At 36.1% G+C, this 23,650-nt stretch overlaps 1 protein-coding gene across 2 annotated transcripts in view; it reads left to right on the top strand.

The window, feature by feature from the left end:
• CDH8 (cadherin 8) overlaps positions 1-23,650 on the top strand; it is a 385,185-nt gene that overhangs the window by 179,029 nt on the left and 182,506 nt on the right. For both annotated transcript variants that reach the window (XM_015126310.3, NM_001257905.1), the window contains 1 exon segment: positions 5,010-5,129. In XM_015126310.3, coding sequence (XP_014981796.1) covers positions 5,010-5,129 — 120 coding nt within the window.

Raw genomic sequence — 23,650 nt, 5'->3', positions numbered from 1 at the left:
ATGTATAAGCTTTTACATAGTACACTTTTGTTTATAAAATACTTTTTATTTTTGCTCTCAGAGCAATTTTATACCAAAGAGAAAACTGATATGAGATAGATTAGTAGACTGGATGGAAGAATGAGACACTGTGTGTGCGTATGTGTGTCTGTTTTCTTTTGAGCAGTTTTACTAACAAAATCACTTCCTTTCTAAGCATGTGGATATATTGCTACATTTGAGATTGTCTTTTTGTGTTTTCCCCCAAATTTAATAAAATCTATTATCAAAGCCATTATGCAAAATTACACTTAATTATAAATTAAAGCATTCACTACCATCTAAAATTGTAAAAGATTAGTTTGTTAGTTTTACCTGTATACACACATAATATAACAATAGTGACAGTAAGCTTGTAGTGTCAATAACTCTTCTGTGCTCTTTGAACACATTAATCCGTTTAATTGTCTCACCAAGCCTATGATGTAACGACTATGCTCACCTTCCTTTTTACAGATTAGGGAATCAAAGCTTGGAAAACTTTTGTTACTTGGCCAAGAACACAGAGCTAGTAAAAGTTGGAGATAAAATATAAAAGAAATGTTTGGGTTGAAGACATTTTGACTCTAAATGTATCCTCTCAACCACTTTTCTATATTTCATATGATTACATGTGATCCTCACACAAAACTATGAGGCCTGTGGAATAAAAAATGTTTGTCTTTGCATATGAAAAACTGAATCACAGAGCATGTAGAAGATAGAAACCCAACCCCTTACTCCAGCACCAGTAATAATAACGTGACGGGCTACCTCTCATAATAAGATAAGATCAACTGAATTAGATATGCTCATGATCAGTCTTGTAAACTCCAGAGAAAATATCCTATCTTCCATTTAATAGGAAATAGTTTGCATGACTATGGAGTATGAAAAAAGAATACTTCATTTTACAAACAAATCGAAATAGTAATTCTTCAAAGTAATTACAATAGAAATTAGTGTCTCTAGGGAGAATGGATGAAGCTAAATTTTAAAAAGTTTGGTGCACACTACAGGCATTTTTAACTATTATTTTGTATCAAATTGCCTGAAAAGATTTTTTAAAAATGTGTCTCCATTTTATTATTCCATAGATCTGGAAGGGACATTAGGGATCTGTTTTTCAGAGGGTAAAATCTCACACACAGACACTCAGTACTCACTGGTTTAGCATGTTGTTATTTCTGTGATAGGTACCTACATATATTATTTTGTTTAACTCTCACGATAACCTTATTATATTGTGTAGGTTTAAATCTGAGGCTAAGACAAGTTAAAGTATTTGCTCAAAGAAACAGATAAGCGTTTCAGAAGATGTCAGAACTATTTTATGTTCAAAACTGTTAACTCCAGACTACTCTGACCAAATGCACCAACCCTGTGCATAAATAAAACAATATGGTTTTTCAGAAAATATTTGGATATGTTTTTTTCTCTGTGAAGGAATTTCCTAATTTAAGAGTCACCCACTAGAAGGAAATTTTGGTAATGACAGGAAGTTTTGACAATTTGTTCACTTTTCTTTTTCAATTACCTAGGCAGTGACTGGAACTAAATTCTCAGATTTATTAACTTAATGTCATACCGAATATTGCACCTTGACTTATTTTTTTTTTCTGATAATATGTTACTTCATAATGCAGGAACATAATTTCTTCTTTAAAAAATCGAAGTAAATACACTAGACTACAAAACAAAGCAAAAAGAGTTGTTATATGGTCTTCTGCATGAAAGGGACCTCTTTCTCATAAGTCTCTGAACTCTGTTAGTTCTTCCAGTAACTCTGATGTCTTTTTCTTATTATTCATTATTTTTCTTTTATTTTTGGACTAATGTTAGACTTACAGAAAAGTTGTAAAAATAGTTACCACATACCCTGTCTTAGTCTGTCTTGTGCTGCTGATAACAAAATACCTAAATTGGGTTAATTAATAAAGAAAATAATTATTTTCTCACAGTTCTGGAGGTTGGGAAGTCCAAGATCAAGGCACAGCATGTGGTGAAGCCCTTCGTACTGTCATCTGGAGGGGAGGAACACTGTGTTCTCATATGGTGAAAGGTGGAAGGGCAAGAGAGACAAACTCCCGCTGTTAAGCTCTTTTATAAAGGCGCCTAATCAGGCCCTGTGAGGTGGCTCACGCCTGTAATCCCAGCACTTTGGGAGGCAGAGGCAGGTGGATCGTGAGGTCAAGAGATAGAGACCTCCCTGGCCAACATGGTGAAAACCCGTGTCTACTAAAAATACAAAAATTAGCTGGGAGTGTTGGTGCACACTCTAGTCCCAGCTACTCAGGAGGCTGAGGCAGGAGAATTCCCTGAACCTTGGAGGCGGCAGTTACAGTGAGCCAAGGTCACACCACTACACTCCAGTTTCGGAGACAGAGCAAGGCTCCGTCTCAAAAACAAAAGGGCCTAATCTCTTGTGAGGGAGGTGCCCTCATGGCCCAATCACCTCTTAAAGGCTCCACCTCTTAATATTTTATGTTAGCAACACCTGAATTTTGGAGGAGACACATCCAAACCATAGCAACCCCTCACTCAGTTAACCTTCAGTTTAACACCTTACCACAAAGATCAAAACAGGGAAATCAACATTGATATCCACTTCTATTGTCATTATCCAATGTTAATGTTTTATCCTCTCTTAATTGAACTACTGTTGTAACCTCATAACAAGTTTGGGCTCCTAATCTGTGTCTGTACTTCCAACCAAATCTGGAGGCCCTAACAGAGAGATTGGCCCACAATATGCGTGTGCTCTTTAACTGAAATTTCTTCCCTGTTTCCTAGAGGGTACAGCCAGTGCTCCCCATCTTGGCATGAAAATTCCCCTATATTTTCTTCTTAATTTGAATATCCAGGCTTAGCTTTGATGGCAGACTTTTTCTGCCATGTCATCCCTCTTTCTGAATATTTTTTGGCAATTTTATCTCACCATCTTCTTTTTACCTAGAAGGTTTTACTCCCAATTCTTCTGCATCTTATGTAATATTCAAATAACTACAACTATTGTACTCTCATGTGTTCGTTTTTGCTAGCTAGTTGATGAGTTACTTGCATCTGGTGGAATGTGTTACACAAGAGGCATTGAGTGCATTTTTTATAACTGCAGATTTTGTAGAACCTCTGAGTCATCATTCTGAGTAGAAATTCCAATTTTACAGGATTATCAACTGCTCAACAAATATTATTATTACCTTTCCATGTTTAAAACACTTCCAAAAGATACTGACTGACAAGATCTTGCTAAAGTTCTATTCCAGTAAACACTGACGTATGCTGCTCTCCCCGCAGTTGCTGAGCATGTTGATTTCTGACAGCCCAACACCCATACTCCCTGCGCCATTTTGTAGTTGTCGTCCCCTGAAGGGAGCTGCTTGGGCCAAGACTAAGGCTTCATTCTCAGGGGGCATCTTGCATGCTATAACTGTTTCCAGCTGGAATATAAAAGCCTGGCCCATTTCCTCAATGGGCATGCCATCTCTAGAGCCCTATGGAGTCCAGTGAGGCCTTTGTTGTGACTGCATCACATCTCAGATGTTTCTGTCCAATTTTGTCTTTTTCACTCCCCCATAGATATTGATTAAAAACACTCTCCAATGAAAGTTTAGCAAGAAATCTTTATCTCAGAGTCTACTTCCAAGGAAACTAATCTTTAACACCTACCTGCTCTTTCTCATTAAATCATCACAGATAATTTATTCACTCACCCATTTATTCAATAAGTAAAGGTATGTTCAAAAACCATTATGTTTCCAGCACTTGTTGGATGAAGAAGACATTGGCCTTGATCTCACAGCATGTGACTCTTGTTATTACACCAGACTTTTTCAATTTCTTTCCGTTTTCAGGAGTTCCCAGAACTTCCCATAGTCTCTCACACTAATTGGCCTTTTCTTATGTTTATCTTCCTGCTTAGAATTCCTTCTCCTGGTTAAATTCCACCTTTCTTTAATGATTTAACTCAAAGGCAACCTCTGTTAGAAAGATGTTCCTGATCACCCTGTCTGTGCTGGACTAAGTGAGGGGTCTATAATTGGTGCTACTGCATTCAGCTGAATTTCTTTTTCTATTTGTCCCTTCCTCCTCTTATTGCCCCTCAAACTGTGAGCTTCTTGAATGTAAAGATTTGTTGTGTGTGTGTGTGTGTGTGCACGTGTGTGTTTATTTACATGTCTGCCAACAATATACTTGGGGAGGCAGGTGGAAGTTATTTTTTTAAAATGGCATAATAATCTATAGCGATGTGGCTGCTCTTTAAATCCAACATGTATAGGTTTGCTCTTTAACTGAAATTTCTTCCCTATTTCCTACAAGGTAAAGTCAATCCTCCCAATCTTGGCGTTAAAATTCCCCTATATTTTAATATATATACTCCATAACAGGCAAACTATATACTCAATTGTTGAATGAATGAATAAAAAATAGTTTTGAAAAAAAGGTTATGATTCTGTTATCCATTATGCCTAATTATGTAAGCAAGATGATTAATTGGTGGTTCAGAGCTAATTTTATATTCTGAATAATTAAATAAGATGGAATAAAATATTCTTTTGATATTTCTGTACAGCTTTTTTTCAGCAGCCAATTTTTCCAGTTATGTTTAGTTGTACTTTTGTAAGATGTAAATGTGACATGGTATATTATATTATTAACCTTACATTTCATATTCCTTTGTTAGGATTCCTTTGCATATTCCCCAAGCCCACATGCTTCTAATACTTATCTTTAAAATGAAAGCTACAAAGGAATGTTAAATAATACAGATACTAAAAGTATCTTTATATAGTACTCCAGGACTCTTTCTTTTAAAAGACTTAGGTATAGTTGAAGTTATGACAGAGCAGTTTATCTTCATCTTTTTAAAAAAATTTCTTTTCCTTTTATTCCCTACACATGGATTTCTGTATAAAATACTTGACAAAATGTAGCTCTTGGCAAAGGACAATGTGTTAATTATTATCTTTTTTGTTTCTCTTTTTTATTAGGTACGTCTGTCACTAACGTCACTGCAACCGACGCCGATGACCCAGTTTATGGAAACAGTGCAAAGCTGGTTTATAGTATATTGGAAGGGCAGCCTTATTTTTCCATTGAGCCGGAAACAGGTTTGTGGCCTAAATTTCAAATTATATTTCCCATGTTTTTGCTTCAGGGAGACACTTTTCTTGGGATTTGGATTATGAAATATTATGTCTAAGTATTTCACTGCCTGCATCAATAATATTTGAATATGCAATGTGAGGTACATGGTGAGCCCTAAATCATTTTGATGCTGATCACGACAAATCACAGAGCATTTGTAGGATATCACCTATTTAACACACGGTCTGACACCATTTTTCATCCTGAAATAAAGGGAAGAATGTGCTTATATATCAGATAAACTTAAATAGTAGATTTAAGTAAAAATTCGGTTGCTTATTGGCTGTGTGATACTTGAAAAGTATCTAAGTTGCAATTTGCACATCTGTAAAATGGGTATGGAACGTACTACATAATATTGTGATGAAGATCAGATACAACAATAAATACCAAACACACAGTGCATGGCATGTGGTAGTCATTCAGTGCATTTTAGATATTATTACATTTGCTACCAGATTCCTCCTTGTAAAACACAATGCTTATATCTATCCATCAGAGCTTGTATGAAGATATTATTGTGGTCAATATTAAATACAGCTAATACCCTGTGATCTGGTGGCACAGATCTTATAAGCCATGAAGTAAGTTATCAAAGAAACAAACAAACAGCCTTTTTAAACCAGGCTTAAAAAAATAGCTTTTTAAAAATAAGTTTTTTATAAATGAAGATATATGTTTTTAATTGTTAAATTTAACAGTATATTAAGAGATCAAATATATTTTGTCTGACTTGTAAATCCTATGAGGTTTTGTTGTAGTGCATTTAAAAACTATTATTAAGAACAATTATTGTTTAAAAAGCAATACCTTTTTTGTATATTTTCTTCTATATCCAGTGGTATTATAAATTGGGTCTTTTTGTTCACCATTCCCAGTACAAAATAGACACTAATCCAGAAAATATCTATTGAACAGTCACCATGTGCCAGGCACTGGACTAAATATAGGGAGAAAAAAAATCACAAAGGCAAATTTCAGTCTACAGGTATCTCACAATCCATTTCAAAAGACAGATTTTTTTTTCCACCATAAATAAAGTTAGCATGGTAATGTCATTTAAATAATTTGTTTCTTAGGAATAAATTAGTATGAGGTATAATAAAAGCCCCCTACTAAGTGAGAGGATTTGGACAATTTTAGGTCTCAGTGATATAGATTGCTATTTGTTTAATTAACTGTTGTCAGCAACATTTAATATTTACATTTTTACTCAGCATAATGTGTATCTATATCAACACAAACTCATTTTAGTTTTCTCACTTCCAATCTGACAGATATCAAAATTGTCTGATTTATATTTTAGGAAGTTTATTTGGCACTATAGTGGATAATGTAATGGAGAGAAATGACACTTGAATAATTCACATAATCCTTTCTTCATAAATGTTGGGTAAATGAAGTTGAGGTTTTTAAGTAAGGCAGATACAATGCAAATAAAAATAGAAGTTAAATTCAATAATCAATAAAAGTCAGACTAAGTTCTTTAGATGAAACATAAATATATATGAGTGGAATGTAAACATTTTTGGGCAAATGTCTGCAAAATTATGCTTGAGTGTGTTCAAATGAAAGCAGAAAGTGTTCGTTGTCCCTAAAAATCTAAATTAGAGTCTACCTTTGAGGACTTCTCTCTTTAAAAAAAAATAAATTGAGTCTGATACAAGTGTGTGTGTGTTTTAAAGGAGGATATACAAGCTATGCAGATATAGATTAAGGACATTGCTGAACGTGTTTTATTAGAAAAATGAGAAAAAAAGAGGCAATGGCTGTGAATAACTGGAGTTTAAATTCTGTAAGCATGTGGAAAGCAAACACCCTTTGTGGTGACCAAAAGATATGTATTAGTTGGGCCCTTTGGAAAATAGAATGCGGAGACAGAGATAGGAGTGCCAATGGCTTATTAGGGGTCTATGACTGTGAAAAATGAAAGAGGTATGAAGCCAATTTGGGCATGGAAGTTCCTCTTATCAAATGCAGATCTTCTACCCATGCAATGAAAGAGGAGAAAAAGCAGTATAAGGCAATGTACATCTGACAACATCTTGGCCAAACCAATGGGATCCCTGGAGCAAAGATTACTCTTAAAAGGAGTCCCGTGTTGCACATAAATGGCCAGGCTTTAATAAACCCACCATGCTCAGTCATTGGTTGGGATGTGCCTGGGAAGAGCAGGGTCTTGGCTTGGATCCTGAGGTCAATCCTAAGGTACTTCAGCCGCAGGGTCTCAGATAACTGCATGCAAATCCTTAAATTAATCCTTTGGCAGGAAAATCCAAATGGTGGGTTTCTGTGCCTTCCACAATGTGTGTGTGTGTGTGCATACGTATATACATATACACACGCATATACACACATATGGGTATATACATATATGCACATGTATATGAATGTGCATGTGTATATACACACATACATGTATATACAGGTATACGTGTATATATAAATATATACATATATTTATGTATACATACACACGTGTACATGAAGAAAACAACTTTTGATTCTATAAATGTAGCAAATATGACGTTAAAAACTATAATATGCAGCAATAGCAAGTACTTGGTGAATAAACTAATAGTGGGAATAGTAATATATACATTGATTTTTTAAATGCATGCTATGGATCAAAAACATTAAGAATGGCTACTAATTTTGACCCAAGAATCCGAATTCTAGAAAAAGAAAGAAAATGTCACGGATGAGCAGACTCATTACCTAAGACCCACACACCTCTGTGAGTGCCTAAGAAGATGGTTCTTTACATGATAGGTCTGTACATTACTTTAGGAAGTGACCCAGCATAGACGGGTTGGAAAATGTTGGCTGAATACCATTACACATCACCACTTATGTGGGACCAACCTTCAGTTCCTTTTTACACCAGGATTCCGGCATACTATCAAGGGTCAATCTGTAGCTAAAATGATCAGTATTGTGGCAGTGAACACTCCCTCACCAGGTTACATAAGGTAGTCATATTCATACTTTTTATAAAGAAGATTGTCCATTGACCACGGTCAGCTCATCTTTGATGTTATCATGTTTTCAACAACAAAAAATAAACCAAGACATGAGACAATAAATCTTGTATGTATCTTGTTTTATTCATGCCAAGAATGCCAAAAACAGAACTCTGGAATTTGGAACAGATAAGTTCTCCTCTCCCCTTGCTTGTTACATTTCACTTCATGGAATTATTTTCTGTTGCCACAACATATCAGAGAGAGCTTCTTCTGTTGTTTCAGTTATCAGCTTAAGAGCACAGAGAGAGAGGCCGTTTGTTCTTTATTTTCTTCTTTGAGCTTTAACAAAATCAGGGTTTTCTTGTTTATTGACTTGTTTATATTTTTAAAGTTAATTACCATGCTAGAGTGCCAGGTCCAGGAAAGAATGGGGATTGTATGATTTGTTGATTTTGCAAATCTATGCATCCCTATGCATAGGTGTCTGGCACCTAGAAGTCCTTCAGTAAGTAGTGAAGGATGGAATGAGGGAAAGAAGGAAAGAGGGAAGGAAGGAATGAAGGAAGGGAGAGATGGAGGGAGGGAGGAAGGAAGGAAGGGCAGAGTCAGGGAGAGCTGGAGGAAGGGAAGGCAGGGAAGGATGTGCAAAAGAAGCAGGAAGGATAAAGGAAAGGAGGAAGAAAGTGCAAATTAATAGAAAGGGAAAATCTTGCCACAATTCGTAGAGAAGATGTAAGAGGAAACATCTAGGGAATAGAGCTTGGTATCCAGTCTATACTTCTATCTGTTTCTCTGATGGAAAGAACACCATATTAATCTCAGATATGATTGTTTTGTTTGAAATTCATTTAGGGCTAGCATTCATGCTTTTTCCAAATCCCATACTATGTTTTAAGTGTTTAGGCAACACAATGCTATTCTAGTACTTGCAAAAATGAGCCTTGAGACCATAATAAACTCCTGCTTAGATTTGCTTCTAGATCACACAAGGAGATAGAAAGGTTCTGGGACCACTAAACAAAGAAGAAATGGTTATTAGTATATCTTCCTATTCCAGAGGTCACTGTGATGGTACTACTACTGCTGCTAATAATAACAGCAACAATAGAAAGCCAAATCATTGTGTGCATACAGTCTTTTAGGTTTGACAAAACACTAAACCAAACTGTGGAGTGAAGAATTTCTGTCTCCATTTTGCAAATGACAGAACTGTGTTTCAGAGAGAATGAAGTAAAATGTCTTTCTCACCTTTAGATAAATTCCTCTGTCAAATCATAACAGGAAGAATAAAAACAACAGAACGAGAACCTCATTTATTGAACTCTTACTATGCTCTTGCCATTGTGCTAACAATGGGTTTGCATATGTTACTGAATTTAATTTAATTTTTTCCACACCATATTTTGAGGTAGGTATCAGTGTCATCTCACTTTTACTGACGAGAGAACCGAGTTTGACTTGCTATGTTTCTTGCCCAAGGTATTTGAAGCAGGATTCAAGGTGAATCTGTCTGATCCCATACCTCAATTTTTGACATTCTCGCTTGCTCCCACTTAACTTCCAAGCAGTATAGTTCATACCAGGGAATGACATTGGTTTGAAAAGAGACCTAAAGAACTTGGCAGCAGGTTCAGACCTACTCTATCCATAGGCGTAGGAGGCAGTGTAGCATCAGAGAAAATGGAAGGCAGTAGTAATTGTAAAATGAATTGTCATTCTTGTGAATAGTTTTTATTATGGTTCTTCAAAGGGCTGAAAATAGTTTATTTTTATTCTAAAAATGTTTTTTTTTTTGTTTTCCCCTCCCTGCCACCCCCAATACCATATGTTTGCTTGTAATATTTTGGGCACAGACAAGGAGAAATGTGGCATTTATTTAAAAGGCACTAATTTGAGGACAGCAGTGAGAAAACAGTTGCAGTCCATCCTAGGTGACTGAAGATGGAAAGTCTAAATAAAATGCAAGGCAAGTGAATAATAAATGCTTAATTATCTAAAGAGACCAGGGTAAAGTTTCAGAACAGTCTAAACTTTGCTCCAGGCAAGAGACAGTATGAAAAATGACCTGCTTAAAAATAAACTAAGTTAATTCATTGACCTTTTTTTGTTTTGAAACTCAGACCATATTTCTTCATTGGATACGAATAACATTTGTCTCTGTGGAACCTGTAAAAATGAGCTAAGTGAGAAATACTCCTTGGGAAAAAAAAAATCCATGTAATGAATGGTTCTTTCTTAGAAAAATCAAAGTAATACATGGAGTCTTCATGGAATGCCTTCATGGAATTGAGTCCTTTTTGTGCCTTCTGAGTCAAAATGATAAATTGCTTACACACAGGGCCTCCTTTTAATCAGGATTGCATAGATTATAATTTCCACTGCCAAGAGGACTGGCTAAAGAACTTGATTAGTGAAGACATTTGAGAAGGGGTAGGTACTGAGATAAACTCAGGCAGATGAACAATGTGGGGATATACATTTATAGGTGGGAATGTCTTCATATTTCACATTATTCAATACTTAGTCTCTATCTACATGCTGCCATGTTGTAGGCACTAAGATTGAAATACTGTGTATGATAAATACTACATATAATATAGGGTTCATGACATAGGGATGGAGAACAATGCCAACTTAGCGAACATGTATGAAGACCAAGAAAGTATTTTTTAGAGTAGTGATAACAGAGAATGTGTCCTGAAAAACTAGTGGTAGTTTACGAAATGAAAACGTGGGGTAAGGGGAGCTATTAAATAAGGTCTTATGGCATGAGGAAATCAAAGGGCTGTGTGCTCAGGGGAAAAGATAAATTGGTGATCAGAGTGATATTGAGAAATTAAATAGTTTTCACTTCCTCAATTGCATTAGAAGATTTTACTTGAATAATTTTTCAATATATAATAAACTTGATCTGCAATTTAGAAATTCAAACCTAACTAATTTCTATCTGACTTTGGATGTGTGCTGTCACTTCTTGTGACTTAAGTACCCAATTTTTATTTTTATTTGATTTTATTATTATTTTTTGTCCCCTCCTAGTCTTATGTTGAAATGTGACCTCCAATGTTGGAAGTGAGGCCTACTGAGAGGTATTTGGGTCTTGGGGGCAGATCCCTTATGAATGATTTGGTGCCCTCCCCTCCGTAATGAGTGAATTCTCATTCTATTAGTTCATGCAAGAGCTGGTTATTTAAAGGAGCCTGGTACCTCCCTCTCTCTTTCTTGCTCCCTCTCTTGCCATGTGACATGCCTTGCTCCTCCTTCACCTTCTGCCATGGGTAAAAGCTTCCTCACCAGAAGCTGAGCAGATGCTGTATCATGCTTGTAGAGCTTGTAGAACCATGAGTCAAATAAGCCTCTTTTCTTTGTAAATTACTCAGTCTCAGGTATTCCTTTATAGCAACACAAAATAGACTAACACAGTAGATAAGTCCATCTGTACATAATTCTTCATTACCCAATTTTTAAAAGCACTGATACCAACACTGTCTTCTAATCATTCATGATATTGAAAAAATATATGTCCCATCTTTTGCTTTTGATCTTCACAAATTAAGGATATCATTAATATCATTACTTTTGCTATTTTTGTTTGTGTTTAATGAAACAAAATGTGATATTTGTGATAGGACATTTTCACTTAGAAGAACCAAAAGCTTTTGCATTGGTGATAGGTAAAAAAGTCCTTCGGCTGCGTTCCACACAAGCCACCTGTTTTCACTAAAACTGCTGGATTTGGAGTTGAAAGTTTGAAAGGCAGGAGTGACCTGCAGTGGAGGGAAGTTTCTTGACCATCGCTGCGAGACTTACATCAAAGGGGACCTAGAACCACTTTCCATGACAAGTGCTGATTGAAAGATGAGGTATCTCTACCAATCCCACAGCTGATTCACTTTACAAAAAACACACACCCCCTCCAAATTATGCCCTCTCGTGAAGTGGGAAGCCAGGAGTGGAGAGGCACAAGGGTGGCTTCTTCTGTTACTTGTGGAGTCCCTTGTAAGCCTCTTGGCATAGCACAGGAGTTCTCCCTGTAAATATTAGGCACAAGGCCAATAGACAGGAGGACTTGGGAGGAAGCCAAAGAGTGGTTTTTGTCACCTGTGGGGTTTCCTTCTAATGTACTCTTCATCCAATTTCCTTTTTTTTTTTTTTAAACACAGTAATGGGCATAGATTTCTATATTTTTGGAGTAAGAAGACAGGTGGGAGATAGGTCTTTCAAACACACACCACACACACATACACACATTCTGAGCAACTAAAGAGAAGGAGAATAATATCTTGTGATTCTATTATTGTTTTAGGACAAAAGAGAGTATAGAGAAAGACACTTGCCTTTATTATGTTCTTTACATTTCAGATAGAAGAATCAATATTACAATAAAAATTGTAGCCAGCAACAAACTGTGCTGGTGGCCAGTGTCTCCAGTGTCTTTTCTTGTACTCTTAGTTCATCCCCATGTCAAGTAAAGTAGCTATTTTAACATATCTTATTAAAGATAAAGACTATGAGGATCTTTGAGGTTAAATGATATGGCCAATGCCAAACAGGTGTCAAAGTCTTGGTACATATAGTTTGCAATAAATATTTGTTGGGCAAATTAGTGAATTAATACATTGAAGAATGAATAATGAGAATCTAAAGTGACTAATTTTACTTGTACCTAACTTTACATCTGATTGATTTGTTCAAAATGCCCAAAATAAATGATGATAATCATGGTGACAAAATGTAATTTTAAGTTTCTAATAGGAGTCTGCTCAAAATATACAGATGTATACCCCCAACAAATGTCATCCTTCTCCAGTTTTTATGTCTTATTTTGTAGTTAAGAGGACAGCTAGCTGTGCACACACAATGACTTAACAATCATTTATTTTCCCATTTGGTGTCTTCTGTGGGAGATATAATATATGAACTAGGGGCTGAGGTTATACTAATTGTTTTACGATTATTAAAATAATCCCCCCCAAGCACATAGAACAGTACTTGGGTAAGCTTGAAGTGGTTTGACGGTTGTGTTACTTGCACCTTTGGACAAACCATTTTTTTAAGTTCACAAGGAGCTTTCCAATGCTGATCATAGCTAGAGTCAAAGAAATGTCTCTTTGGAGAAAGCAAGGTCCGCATATGTGCATGCTGGATAGCAAGACTATGAACTACACAGCCACCTCAGTATGTAACACTTGATGTCACCCTGGGATGCGTTGGGATGGGTTTAGGTGGAAGCAAAAGCAAAAATTTATTCCCCAGTGGCATTCATCCAGTGTGAACACACTGGGTAGGATCAGGATTTTTTCTCAGCTTGCTATGTATCATGTCCTTGCAGAATTAAATTGTATATTTGATTCCTATAGTGATGTAATTTTTGACCTTGGAAATCTAGCTCCGAGTTTCATATGACTAGTTCAAAACGATTTGGTGAAGAACAACAAAGATTTGTTTTCATTAATTTTATAGGAAAACATGTTTATCTAAGGGCATCAAAGATTAACCCATATCCAAGAGACGTTAATTTGTAATAACTCCTTATACGCTAAAACTGTGTGTATGTGTGTGTGTGTGTGTGTAGTATAGATGATAGATATAGACAGACAGACAGATAGATTGATTGAATGATAGATATAGGCAGTAATCTTTTATGTTTATTGTTGTAGTTCCCTCCGTCCCATTCCTATAACCTAACTGCATCCTGAGCACTTAAGACTACATTGAATATATTCCTTCAGAAATCTCCAGTGCTCAGTAATTGCTTTAAATGTTATGGCAAAAGTAACTTTAGGTGTAACTCCCAAAGAGAAGGATTATCTAATATTCTTGTTTAACAGAGAGTTAAACATCATACGTCTCCACCACCTCCCATAATTAGTTAATTTTATATATTAATTACATATATATATATATATATAAAGATTGAAAGGTTAGAGAAGGGAGTTAATTAACCTTGGAGACGACTTTTCTTCAAGCCAAAGTTAGTCTCTCATGCATGAGTAGGAATCCACTAAGAGGGCGGAGGTAGAAGGAAGAGGCAGATACTCAATTTGTTTCCTCATAAAGTCAAATTTCAGAAACATCCCTATGAAATAATTTTCTCTGGACTAAAACATGAGGCCATGATTTCTCTTTTTGTGCCAAAAATATTGTTTTTGTGTTTTTTAAAAAGAGTTTGTGCCATATGGACATGGATCCTGGATAGTTCATGTGAAATGTAACTATCTCTCTGTGCATTGTAGGGCTTAGCACCAGGCCCACCTCATGATAGTTGTTCAAATAATATGTCTCAATGAGCAAACAAACATAGACAGTTAAATCCAGAATGAACATGGTTAGAAAATGGGCTTTTTCAGAGGATTTTGATATGTTCAATTTCAGATCCCAGGAGATGCTGGATTTCAAAAATGGATGCTTCCTAAAAACTTAGAATATATCTTTTGTAATATTCAATATATCCCAGCATCTGATTATTAGGGAACAAAAAGTAGCTATGAGATTGTTGATAACAGACCAGGAACATAAAGATGTACCTGTAAGTTCTACATAGGACTAGCTCATAACATTTCACCAGTGTGTTCTCTTTAGATGTTTTGTGTCTCTTCTTCCCTTCTAGAAGCAATGACTTCTCATTTATGACAGTGGAATGTAACTCTTGAGTATCCCAGTCTGTTTTATTTTGTTCCAAAAATTAAGGGGAAGGTAGTTACTATTTATTGATCACAAATTTTGGGCCATTTCAATAATTTTCTTAGTAACTATGTGAAGTGGGTGTTATGGTCCTTACTTTGCATGTAGGGAAATAAAACCTCTGGGCAAATTAATTTCTGAGAAGTACCCAGGTAGTAAACTTCACGGCTGGGTTTTCTGACCACATCTGTTGCATTTCCACCTCTGCTGAATTAGGCTTCCTATCTGCAAATGTAGAGGAATCCAGACAAAGGAAAAGAAGACAGGTACTCTAAACACCTTGATGCTCTCATTTAGATTATTATTTTTTATTTTCAATTAAGTGAATTATTTTCAATTAAGCGAATAGATACTTATTAATCATCTCCACTCTCAGGGACAAGATGTGTGGGGTAGAAATACATTTGACCTGATGGAGCTTAAAGAACTGGAGGGATGCCATCATAAAAAGTTATGCCAAAATCATACCAATTGGATATTTTCTTGCTTATTGTCCAAAGTGCCATAAAGGAAACATATAAGGCAATGAGATCATTAATTTGTTATTATTTCCATGATTTTATTTTGATTTTATGAAAAGAAAGTGGAAAATTAACAGAACATTCTTGAATTAACAGTATCATTAGTTTCAATTCATCTGGATGTGGATGATTCAGGAATGTTGGGTACAGGAGTTCAAATTGGAGTCACTTACAAAGAATATTCAGTCTCAAGGGAATCAGTCCTTCGTTCCTTAAAAAGCTGTGAGACTTTCCACTTGGAGTAAAACTCTAATTTAAAAGTAATTTTGAATTTAAGTACTGATCTTTAGGCTTACTTTTTTTCCCCTTACAATTAGAAAATTGCATGGTTATAATACGAAAATAAATAGATTTTATACACATTCTTTTAAAATAGATATTTGCAGAATAAGTCAATTCTTGAAACTCCTATGGGTCTGGTACTATGTTTCAAATAAGTGAAAAAGACACAGTTTTTGAGCTCTCATGGGCAGAAAGTAAGGCGCATATGGCTATATAAATAAAACAAAGGAGAAGCTAGAAAAGTGATTTAAGGACTATCCTAGAACCATTTTACAATTTGTGATTATGTGTAATTTGCCATTCAGAATCTTAAGTGTGATAGTTTTATTATGAGCTAGGCCGTTTTATATCACCATGAGGATCAGAAATTTGGAATTTAGTAAATTAGAGATTATAGTGTTCAGAAGGTTGACAGGGTTGAACTGGTTGGTGAATGCAAGCATAGCTATACTTAGATAGATATTTTTCTTTTCTTTTTTTTTTTTTTTTTTAACGTATCTGTAGAGTTTCTTTAAAAGTAGTTTTCATGTGCGGTAAAGTTTTATTGTGTGTGACAGAGCACTATTGGAACTTTCCTTCCATTCCATTAACTTTAATATTGTTGCTGTGGTATTATCTATCTTAGAAGCCACCTTTGCACTCTGACACCTGAGGATCTTTAAAGACAGAAATTGAGATTGCCTAATTGTGCTGTTTATGAACAAATGCATTCATGAGCTGTAAATGAAAATAATAATAAATAACTGTGTTTACAAAGTGAAACAAACAGCAGATTTTATTTTCTTGCTTTCACTCTCAGCAGAGTATAAATTAGCAATCCCAGACACCAATTGTAATAATAGAAAAGACTTACTATGTGTCAGGGGAAAGTAGAGCTGGTGAAAACATTTGGTAATTGAAGTAGCTGGGAGTGAAACTTGCTAGACCTTAGTTTTTCCTTTGCCAAATGGGGTCAAGGAAAGAAGTGACCCCATACAGTTCTTATACAGTTAACGTTGCTCTCTGTATGACTTTAGTCAATTCATTTGAGTTTAAATCTGACTTGATATCAAAGTGGCATTCTTAACAACAAGGTTTTGCCAACTTTACAAAGTCATACTTTTAAAGTCTTTCCCTTATGGCATAACTGTACAAGATTGTTATTGATCTGATATCGATAAACTGATTATTGATGTGCTACAGGTTGTGTGCTTTTTCTCACTATATGTAACTTTCCTTAGTTATCTTATAATAGTTAGAAGAAAGGAACCCACCCTGATCCATCAAGTTTCATTTTCTATCCATGAGTTATATACTAAATTGCAATAATCAAATATTAGAATCATCATAATGAAATCTATTCTGAGATCACATCATTTTCTATAACATTGGAAAACAGACTTGGAGAAAGTGCATTTAAAAATGGGAATTGCCTTATTTACATTTTACTTGAACTCTAAAGTAATGTGACTCCTATGCCCTGGAAAATGGTTATTGAGGACTGTCACCTAAAGTAACTGAAAAATTGGCTGAAGGGAATAAGCCAAGCAAACGTTCTGTTTTACATATAAACTTTCAAAAACAAAACACAACAAAACAAAATAAACAAAGCTGAGCCTCTGAGTGGTCGTCACTGTTTCTGAGAGAGAGAGGATTCAAGTCTGAAGCAATGTGGTTTGGAATTTCAGGGGAGACAACTTGGTATGTAAAGTTCTGAGTGTGAACTTTGGAGTCAGAGTTAGGTTTCGCTTCTCTCCCTAACATTTCCTAGTTGCATGACCTTGACCAAGATATTCCATATCCCCGAGATTCCATTTCTTTATCTCTAAGGATGCAAGATCACAGCTCATTTCCAGAGCATCTTATAGGGTTCAAGTTGAGATATTCAAAGCACCCCATAGATGATTTCCACTCAGCTACTTGAGTTCCTTTCCTGCCAAAGTGAGAAATTTCACTGAAGGGCATTAGCCAAATATTACTGTCTTGAATCCTGCATCTCTCAATTCTGAGTCACATTGTAACTGAAAATTGTTGGTAACATAAGACATTGACTTGAAAACGATTTAGGGTGGAAAATTGAGTCTTGTTTACATTTAATACACAAAACAAATACCAGCCTTATTATCTTGGTGGAGCAGCCCTAGAGTATAAAGTACAGGACCAGCGGGTCCAGGCTGTGGGTTCAGACCCACAGCAGCTGAAAGTAAGTGTCATTTTAAGGCCACCTTTTAGCCCATCCACCTCCAGTAGGTCCTGGTTTCTGAACGTTTGCTACACCACGTATGGTTGTTACTTTGACAAAGGGCTGTTTTCCACTGTGCTGACTGCCAACACCTGTCTCTGAGTCAATTTGCCTCATTTTTCCATGCAATCATTTCAGTAAATGTCAAGGTGCTGAATTTTCACATGTGCAAATATTTATGTAAGAGCGAGAATAAGCACAACAGTAATTTGATCCTAAGGTATTCAGAATGTTTCATAGTCATAAATTAATGACACTACCTAGCTCCCTGTTAAGTAGGGCAGTACTGCTCTGGCTCTTAAGTATTTTGTAGCCAGAGTTTTCTATCTTAGAGGTGAAGAGGGAGGAAAAGTCAGCTCTAATCCTCTATGCATCTTCAGAAGAGGTCTGAAGGGAGTCACTATTTGTATATGTTTGTTTTCATATAGAACTTCTGTCTTCGTCTATTGTGTGCTTCTATAACAGAATATCACAGACTGGATAATTTGTAATAAACAAAAGTTTATTTGTTCACAGTTCTGGAGGCTGGGAAGTCCAAGATCTAGGTGGCAGCATCTGGTGAGGGCCTTGTTGCTGCATAAGACATAGTTGGCAAAGGGGTGAAGGGAGGGCAAGAGGGAGAGACAAAACAGGGTGAAACTCATCTTTTTATAAACAACCAATTCCTGTGATAATGGCATTTATTCTTTCCTGGGAGCAGAGACCTCATGGTCTAATCACCTCCTAAATGTCCTAATTCTTAATACCGTTACAATGACATCTAAATTTCAACATGAGTTGAAGAGGGAGCAAACATTAAAACCATAAAAGTTTCTGGCTGGACGTGGTGGCTCACGGCTGTAATCCCAGCACTTTGGGAGGCCGAGGCGGGCAGATGATGAGGTCAGGAGATCAAGACCATCCTGGCTAAAATGGTGAAACCCCGTCTCTACTAAAAATACAAAAAAAAAAAAAAAAAAAAAAAGGCTGAGGCAGGAGAATGGTGTGAACCTGGGAGGCGTCTCTTGCAGTGAGCCAAGATCATGCCACTGCACTCCAGCCTGGGTGACAGAGCAAGACTCCGTCTCCAAAAAAATAAAAATTAAATAAATAAGTAAATAAAAATAAAGTAAAAATTTCTTTATTTTTTGATGGGGCAACTTCTTTTTAAATTTTTATTTTCTTCTTATTATTTAAAATTTCATGGGTACATATAGTAGGTGAGTATATTTATTGGATATATGAGGTGTTTTGATACAGGCATGTGAGTAAAATAAGCACATCATGGAGAATGGGGTATACATCCCCTCAAGCATTTATCCTTTGAGTTACAAACAATCCACTTACACTCTTTATTTTAAAATGTACAATTCAGTTATTATTATTGGTTATAGTCACTCTACTGTACTATCAAATAGTAAGTCTTACTTATTTTTTCAACTTATTTTTTAGACATTAACAATCCCCACTCCCTCCCCAGCCCTTCACTACCTTTCCCAGCCTCTGGTAACCATTTCTGTTCATGAGTTCAATTGTTTTGATTTGTAGATTCCACAAATAAGTGAGAACATGTGATGTTTGTCTTTCTGTGCCTGGCTTATTTCACTTAACATAATGATCTCCAGTTACATCTATGTTGTTGCCAATGACAGGATCTCATTCTTTTTTTATGGCTGAATAGTACGCTACTGGTGGAAATGTAAATTAGTACAACCCCTGTGGAGAACGGTTTGGAGGTTTCTCAAACAACGAAAAATTGAGCTACCGTCTGATCCAGCTATCCTACTGCTGGGTATATTCCCAAAAGAAAGGAAATAAGTATATCGAAGGAATATTAGCACTCCTATGTTTGTTGGAGCACGGTTTACAATAGCTAAAATTTGGAAACAACCCAAGTGTCCATTAATAGACGAATGGACAAAGAAAATGTAGTAGATATAAACAGTGGAGTACTATTCAGCCATAACAATTTTTTCCCCCTGTAACTGATGGACTACATATTTTATTTTATTTTATTTAAATTTATTTCTTTTATTTTTTCTTTATTTTTAAAAAAATGTTATTTTATTTTAAGTTCTGGGATACATGTGCAAGACATGCAGGTTTGTTGCATGGGTAAATGTGTGCCATGGTGGTTTGCTGCACCTATCAACCCATCACCTAGGTATTAAGCTCCATGTGCATTAGCTATTTATCCTGATGCTCTCCCTCCCTCCAATCCCTGACAGACCCCAATGTGTTTTGTTTCCCTCCCTGTGTCTATGTGTTCTCATTGTTCAGCTCCTACTTATCAGTGAGAACATGCAGTGTTTGGTTTTCTGTTCCTGAGTCAGTTTGCTGAGGATGATGTCTTCCAGCTCCATCCATGTCCCTGTCAAGGACATGATCTTGTTCCTTTTAGCCGTAGCAATTTATTACAAGCTCATAAAGGAAAAAAAGTATTCATGCATTGAGCCATTGAAAAATATTTAGAAATACTAAGAGACTATTATGTGCCAGGTATTGTTCTAAGGGCTGGGTAAGCATCAATAAACAACAACAAAAAAATCAATTAGTTTATTGTCTGTCTACTCCCACTAGAATACACATGGACAAAGACTTCAATGGTTGGGTCGGGAAGAATAGGAGTGCCAACAGAGATTGGTTATTATTTTGTAAATGTTGGTCAGCGTTGGCTCATTAATAATTTGACGTTTGAGGAGAGGTGTTACAACGATGTTTTTACCAAGGAGGACAGGATCAGGAAGACAAAGTGACTTGCTGATAGTCACACTGTCTATGATGTGTGCCTGGGATATAATAGCTGTTGGGATTCTAAGTTTAGGACTGATCTTTTGCAATGCGGAAAGATGAAAATCACTTTTATCTAGTCTTACGGTATTTATCAAAGTGCTCAGGGGAGTAAACAAGGCATTAGTCATATATTTTAGTGTGGGAAGATGGACAGGAATACCTTTATAGGAAAGAGAATGCTCAAAGCCGTGGCAAATTTTGACAAAGAAGGGCGGGCAAGGTAGATGCAAAAATTAAGAACAAAAGCACATCTAGAAAATAAATTTGGTGTCGTGATTGTTATAACAGAGTGAAGCAAGACAGAATAGTAAGGTCCAGAATGGGAGGGGAGAAATTTGCCTTTTAGCAGCAGTTGCTCACACTTGCCTTATCATTTGAACTGTGAGCTGTTTCAGATCTAGAGAACTATACCTCATCTGTCTTTGTATCTCCAACCCTTAGTGCCTATCTCATTAAAAGTGCTCTCTCCATGGCCGTTAATTGGAATCACATTATCTACCCTTATGCAAAGTTGGGGAATTAAGGAGGGTGGAAGGTGACAACATGACTTCACTTCTCTTTCCCTGCCATGGGGCGCTAAGAAATCAGAGTTAAGTTTGGAGTATTTGACAGAGGTAGCACAAGTATGAAAAACCATTATGAAAGAAAGCTTAATTCATTTATCATCTGGCTGATTTACTCACCTAAGATTTCTTTGGATACTAAGTCTACTCACAGTCGAAATGGAAACCTAGAATTCCTTCACCATATCAGATCATTTGCATACATGAAGATCTTCAGGCTTATTTTGTATTTTCCTCTAAATATATAAAACAAATACAATAAAACTACATTCACACATTGGGAACATGAAATAATAAGACAAACAGCTATGGGAACGATGGCTGATTGATAGGTTCAGAAAGAATCAACAACATCCTCTTTTTTTTTTTTTCTTTTTTTTTTTAAATTTATTTATTATTATTATACTTTAAGTTGTAGGGTACATGTGCATAACGTGCAGGTTTGTTACATATGTATACTTGTGCCATGTTGCTGTGCTGCACCCATCAACTCGTCATTTACATCAGGTATAACTCCCAATGCAATCCCTCCCCCCTCCCCCCTCCCCATGATAGGCCCCGGTGTGTGATGTTCCCCTTCCTGAGTCCGAGTGATCTCATTGTTCAGTTCCCACCTATGAGTGAGAACATGCGGTGTTTGGTTTTCTGTTCTTGTGATAGTTTGCTAAGAATGATGGATTCCAGCTGCATCCAAGTCCCTACAAAGGACTCAAACTCATCCTTTTTTATGAACCCTTTGGAGCCATCACATGGCAACAATTCCCAGCAAAAGAGAAACGAAAAAAAAAAAAAGTTAAAGATCTTGATAATCATCAGTAAAATCTGCCTGTCTATGACACAATATATTTTGATGTGTTCTATGAGATCTCAGGAAATGTATTTTTTCAGTGAGGATGTACAAAGAATTACACTATTGCTTGAGGAGAGAGCTATTTTAATTAAAGTTAGAATATTCTAGATTCCAACATCATTTACTAGCATTGTGACTTGGAGTAAGTCACTTATTATGCTGTACTTTCAAGAAGCAGGAAAAGTATATATTTCAGACAACCTTACATGCATTTCCTGATTTAATCCCTTGATCATTTTAGTGACAAAAGATTAGTGTTTTTCATTTAACAAGTCAGGGACTTCATGATGAGAAAGGATTAGTGACTTATTCAAAGTTACCCAAAACATAAATGTCAGATTTGAAGACACATTTATGCTTTTGTTCTAGCCCACAATTGTTTTGTCTGCACACAGTGATTTTTTCTTTTATTTGTTGAACTTATATGCACGTATATAGGTTACTTATAGAGATGGTATTTTGTTCAGCATTACACAGCATAAAATGTCATGTGCTAGTAATGGCTGCAAGTTTCTCAGAAATCAATCAGGGACTTGCATTCTTTGTGTTGTAAGAAGCACAAAACCAGAAAACATAAACAGATAAACCTCAGGTTCTGTAATTACCATGAACAACGAAGAGTTTGAGGGAACCAGTCTTTTATCAACAGTGGGTATCTTTGCTGCAGAGAATCTTACGGAGACCCCCCTCTACCCACCAAGCCTAAAGCTTGACAAATAGGAGGTAATCAGTGAGTGTTTATTGAGTTGAATTCAAGGAAGCAGACAGTTAGGAAAGGTAGAACTTCAATATCCACTTATTCATGCATTCACATGCCAAATATGTTTTCCTATAATGTGTATCTTCCCTTAGATTCATTGGAACAAAAACATTCAAAGAAAGGGCACACACTGCAAGGAGGCAATGGAGAGTGAGAAGAGACTGATAAGAATCAGGAAGTGTAAGGCAAGGGAGAGTCATATAATCTTTAAAAATCTAGAGAAGGATAAATAAGATTACCTATTTGTTATAGAGTTAATTTTAATATAAAGAATAAAAAGCACAAGCCACTTAATGTATTTGGAGAAACACTGCTGTGATGTATTTTGACAACTGTCACTAAGGGTACAATAGACCTGTAACAACCTGCTCTTACTAACCCTCTGTTTAGTAACTCTCTATTAACTGGAGCATCAACCTCACTTTCTGTTCTAAGTGTTTTTTGCCTCCGGCTTCCCTGCAAGGAAGGTCAGACTCAGCCTCTTGTTTATACAGATCTAATTATCTCTGTCCTGGAGGGACATAGAGATCTATTCCCCTCTGCTTGCCTCTTTATCTTGGGACATAATCACACCTAGATTGCAAGTTTCCCAAACAGCCTGAGCTAAGTGTAGTTAAAATGTGGTCTATGTGCATAAGGACCACTAGTAATGAATGGCTCCTGCAGATTACACATATTTGTCTTATTTTGTCTGCACATATCACTCTTTCTGTTTTATAAAGGGAAAGGCTGGAACCAGAAAGCCAATACATTGTGGTGACCATTTGCTGTGTTTCATACACCTGTGCGACTTGCAATATAGTCCCCTGCCTCCACACTTAGAATATAGAGATTATGAAGCCAGCTTTCTTCTCTGTCTTTTTCA

This window comes from Macaca mulatta, chromosome 20 (genome assembly GCF_049350105.2).
Source record: "Macaca mulatta isolate MMU2019108-1 chromosome 20, T2T-MMU8v2.0, whole genome shotgun sequence".
In the NCBI taxonomy this organism is placed as follows: Eukaryota; Metazoa; Chordata; class Mammalia; order Primates; family Cercopithecidae; genus Macaca; species Macaca mulatta.
This window is presented reverse-complemented; position numbering and strand designations above follow the sequence as displayed.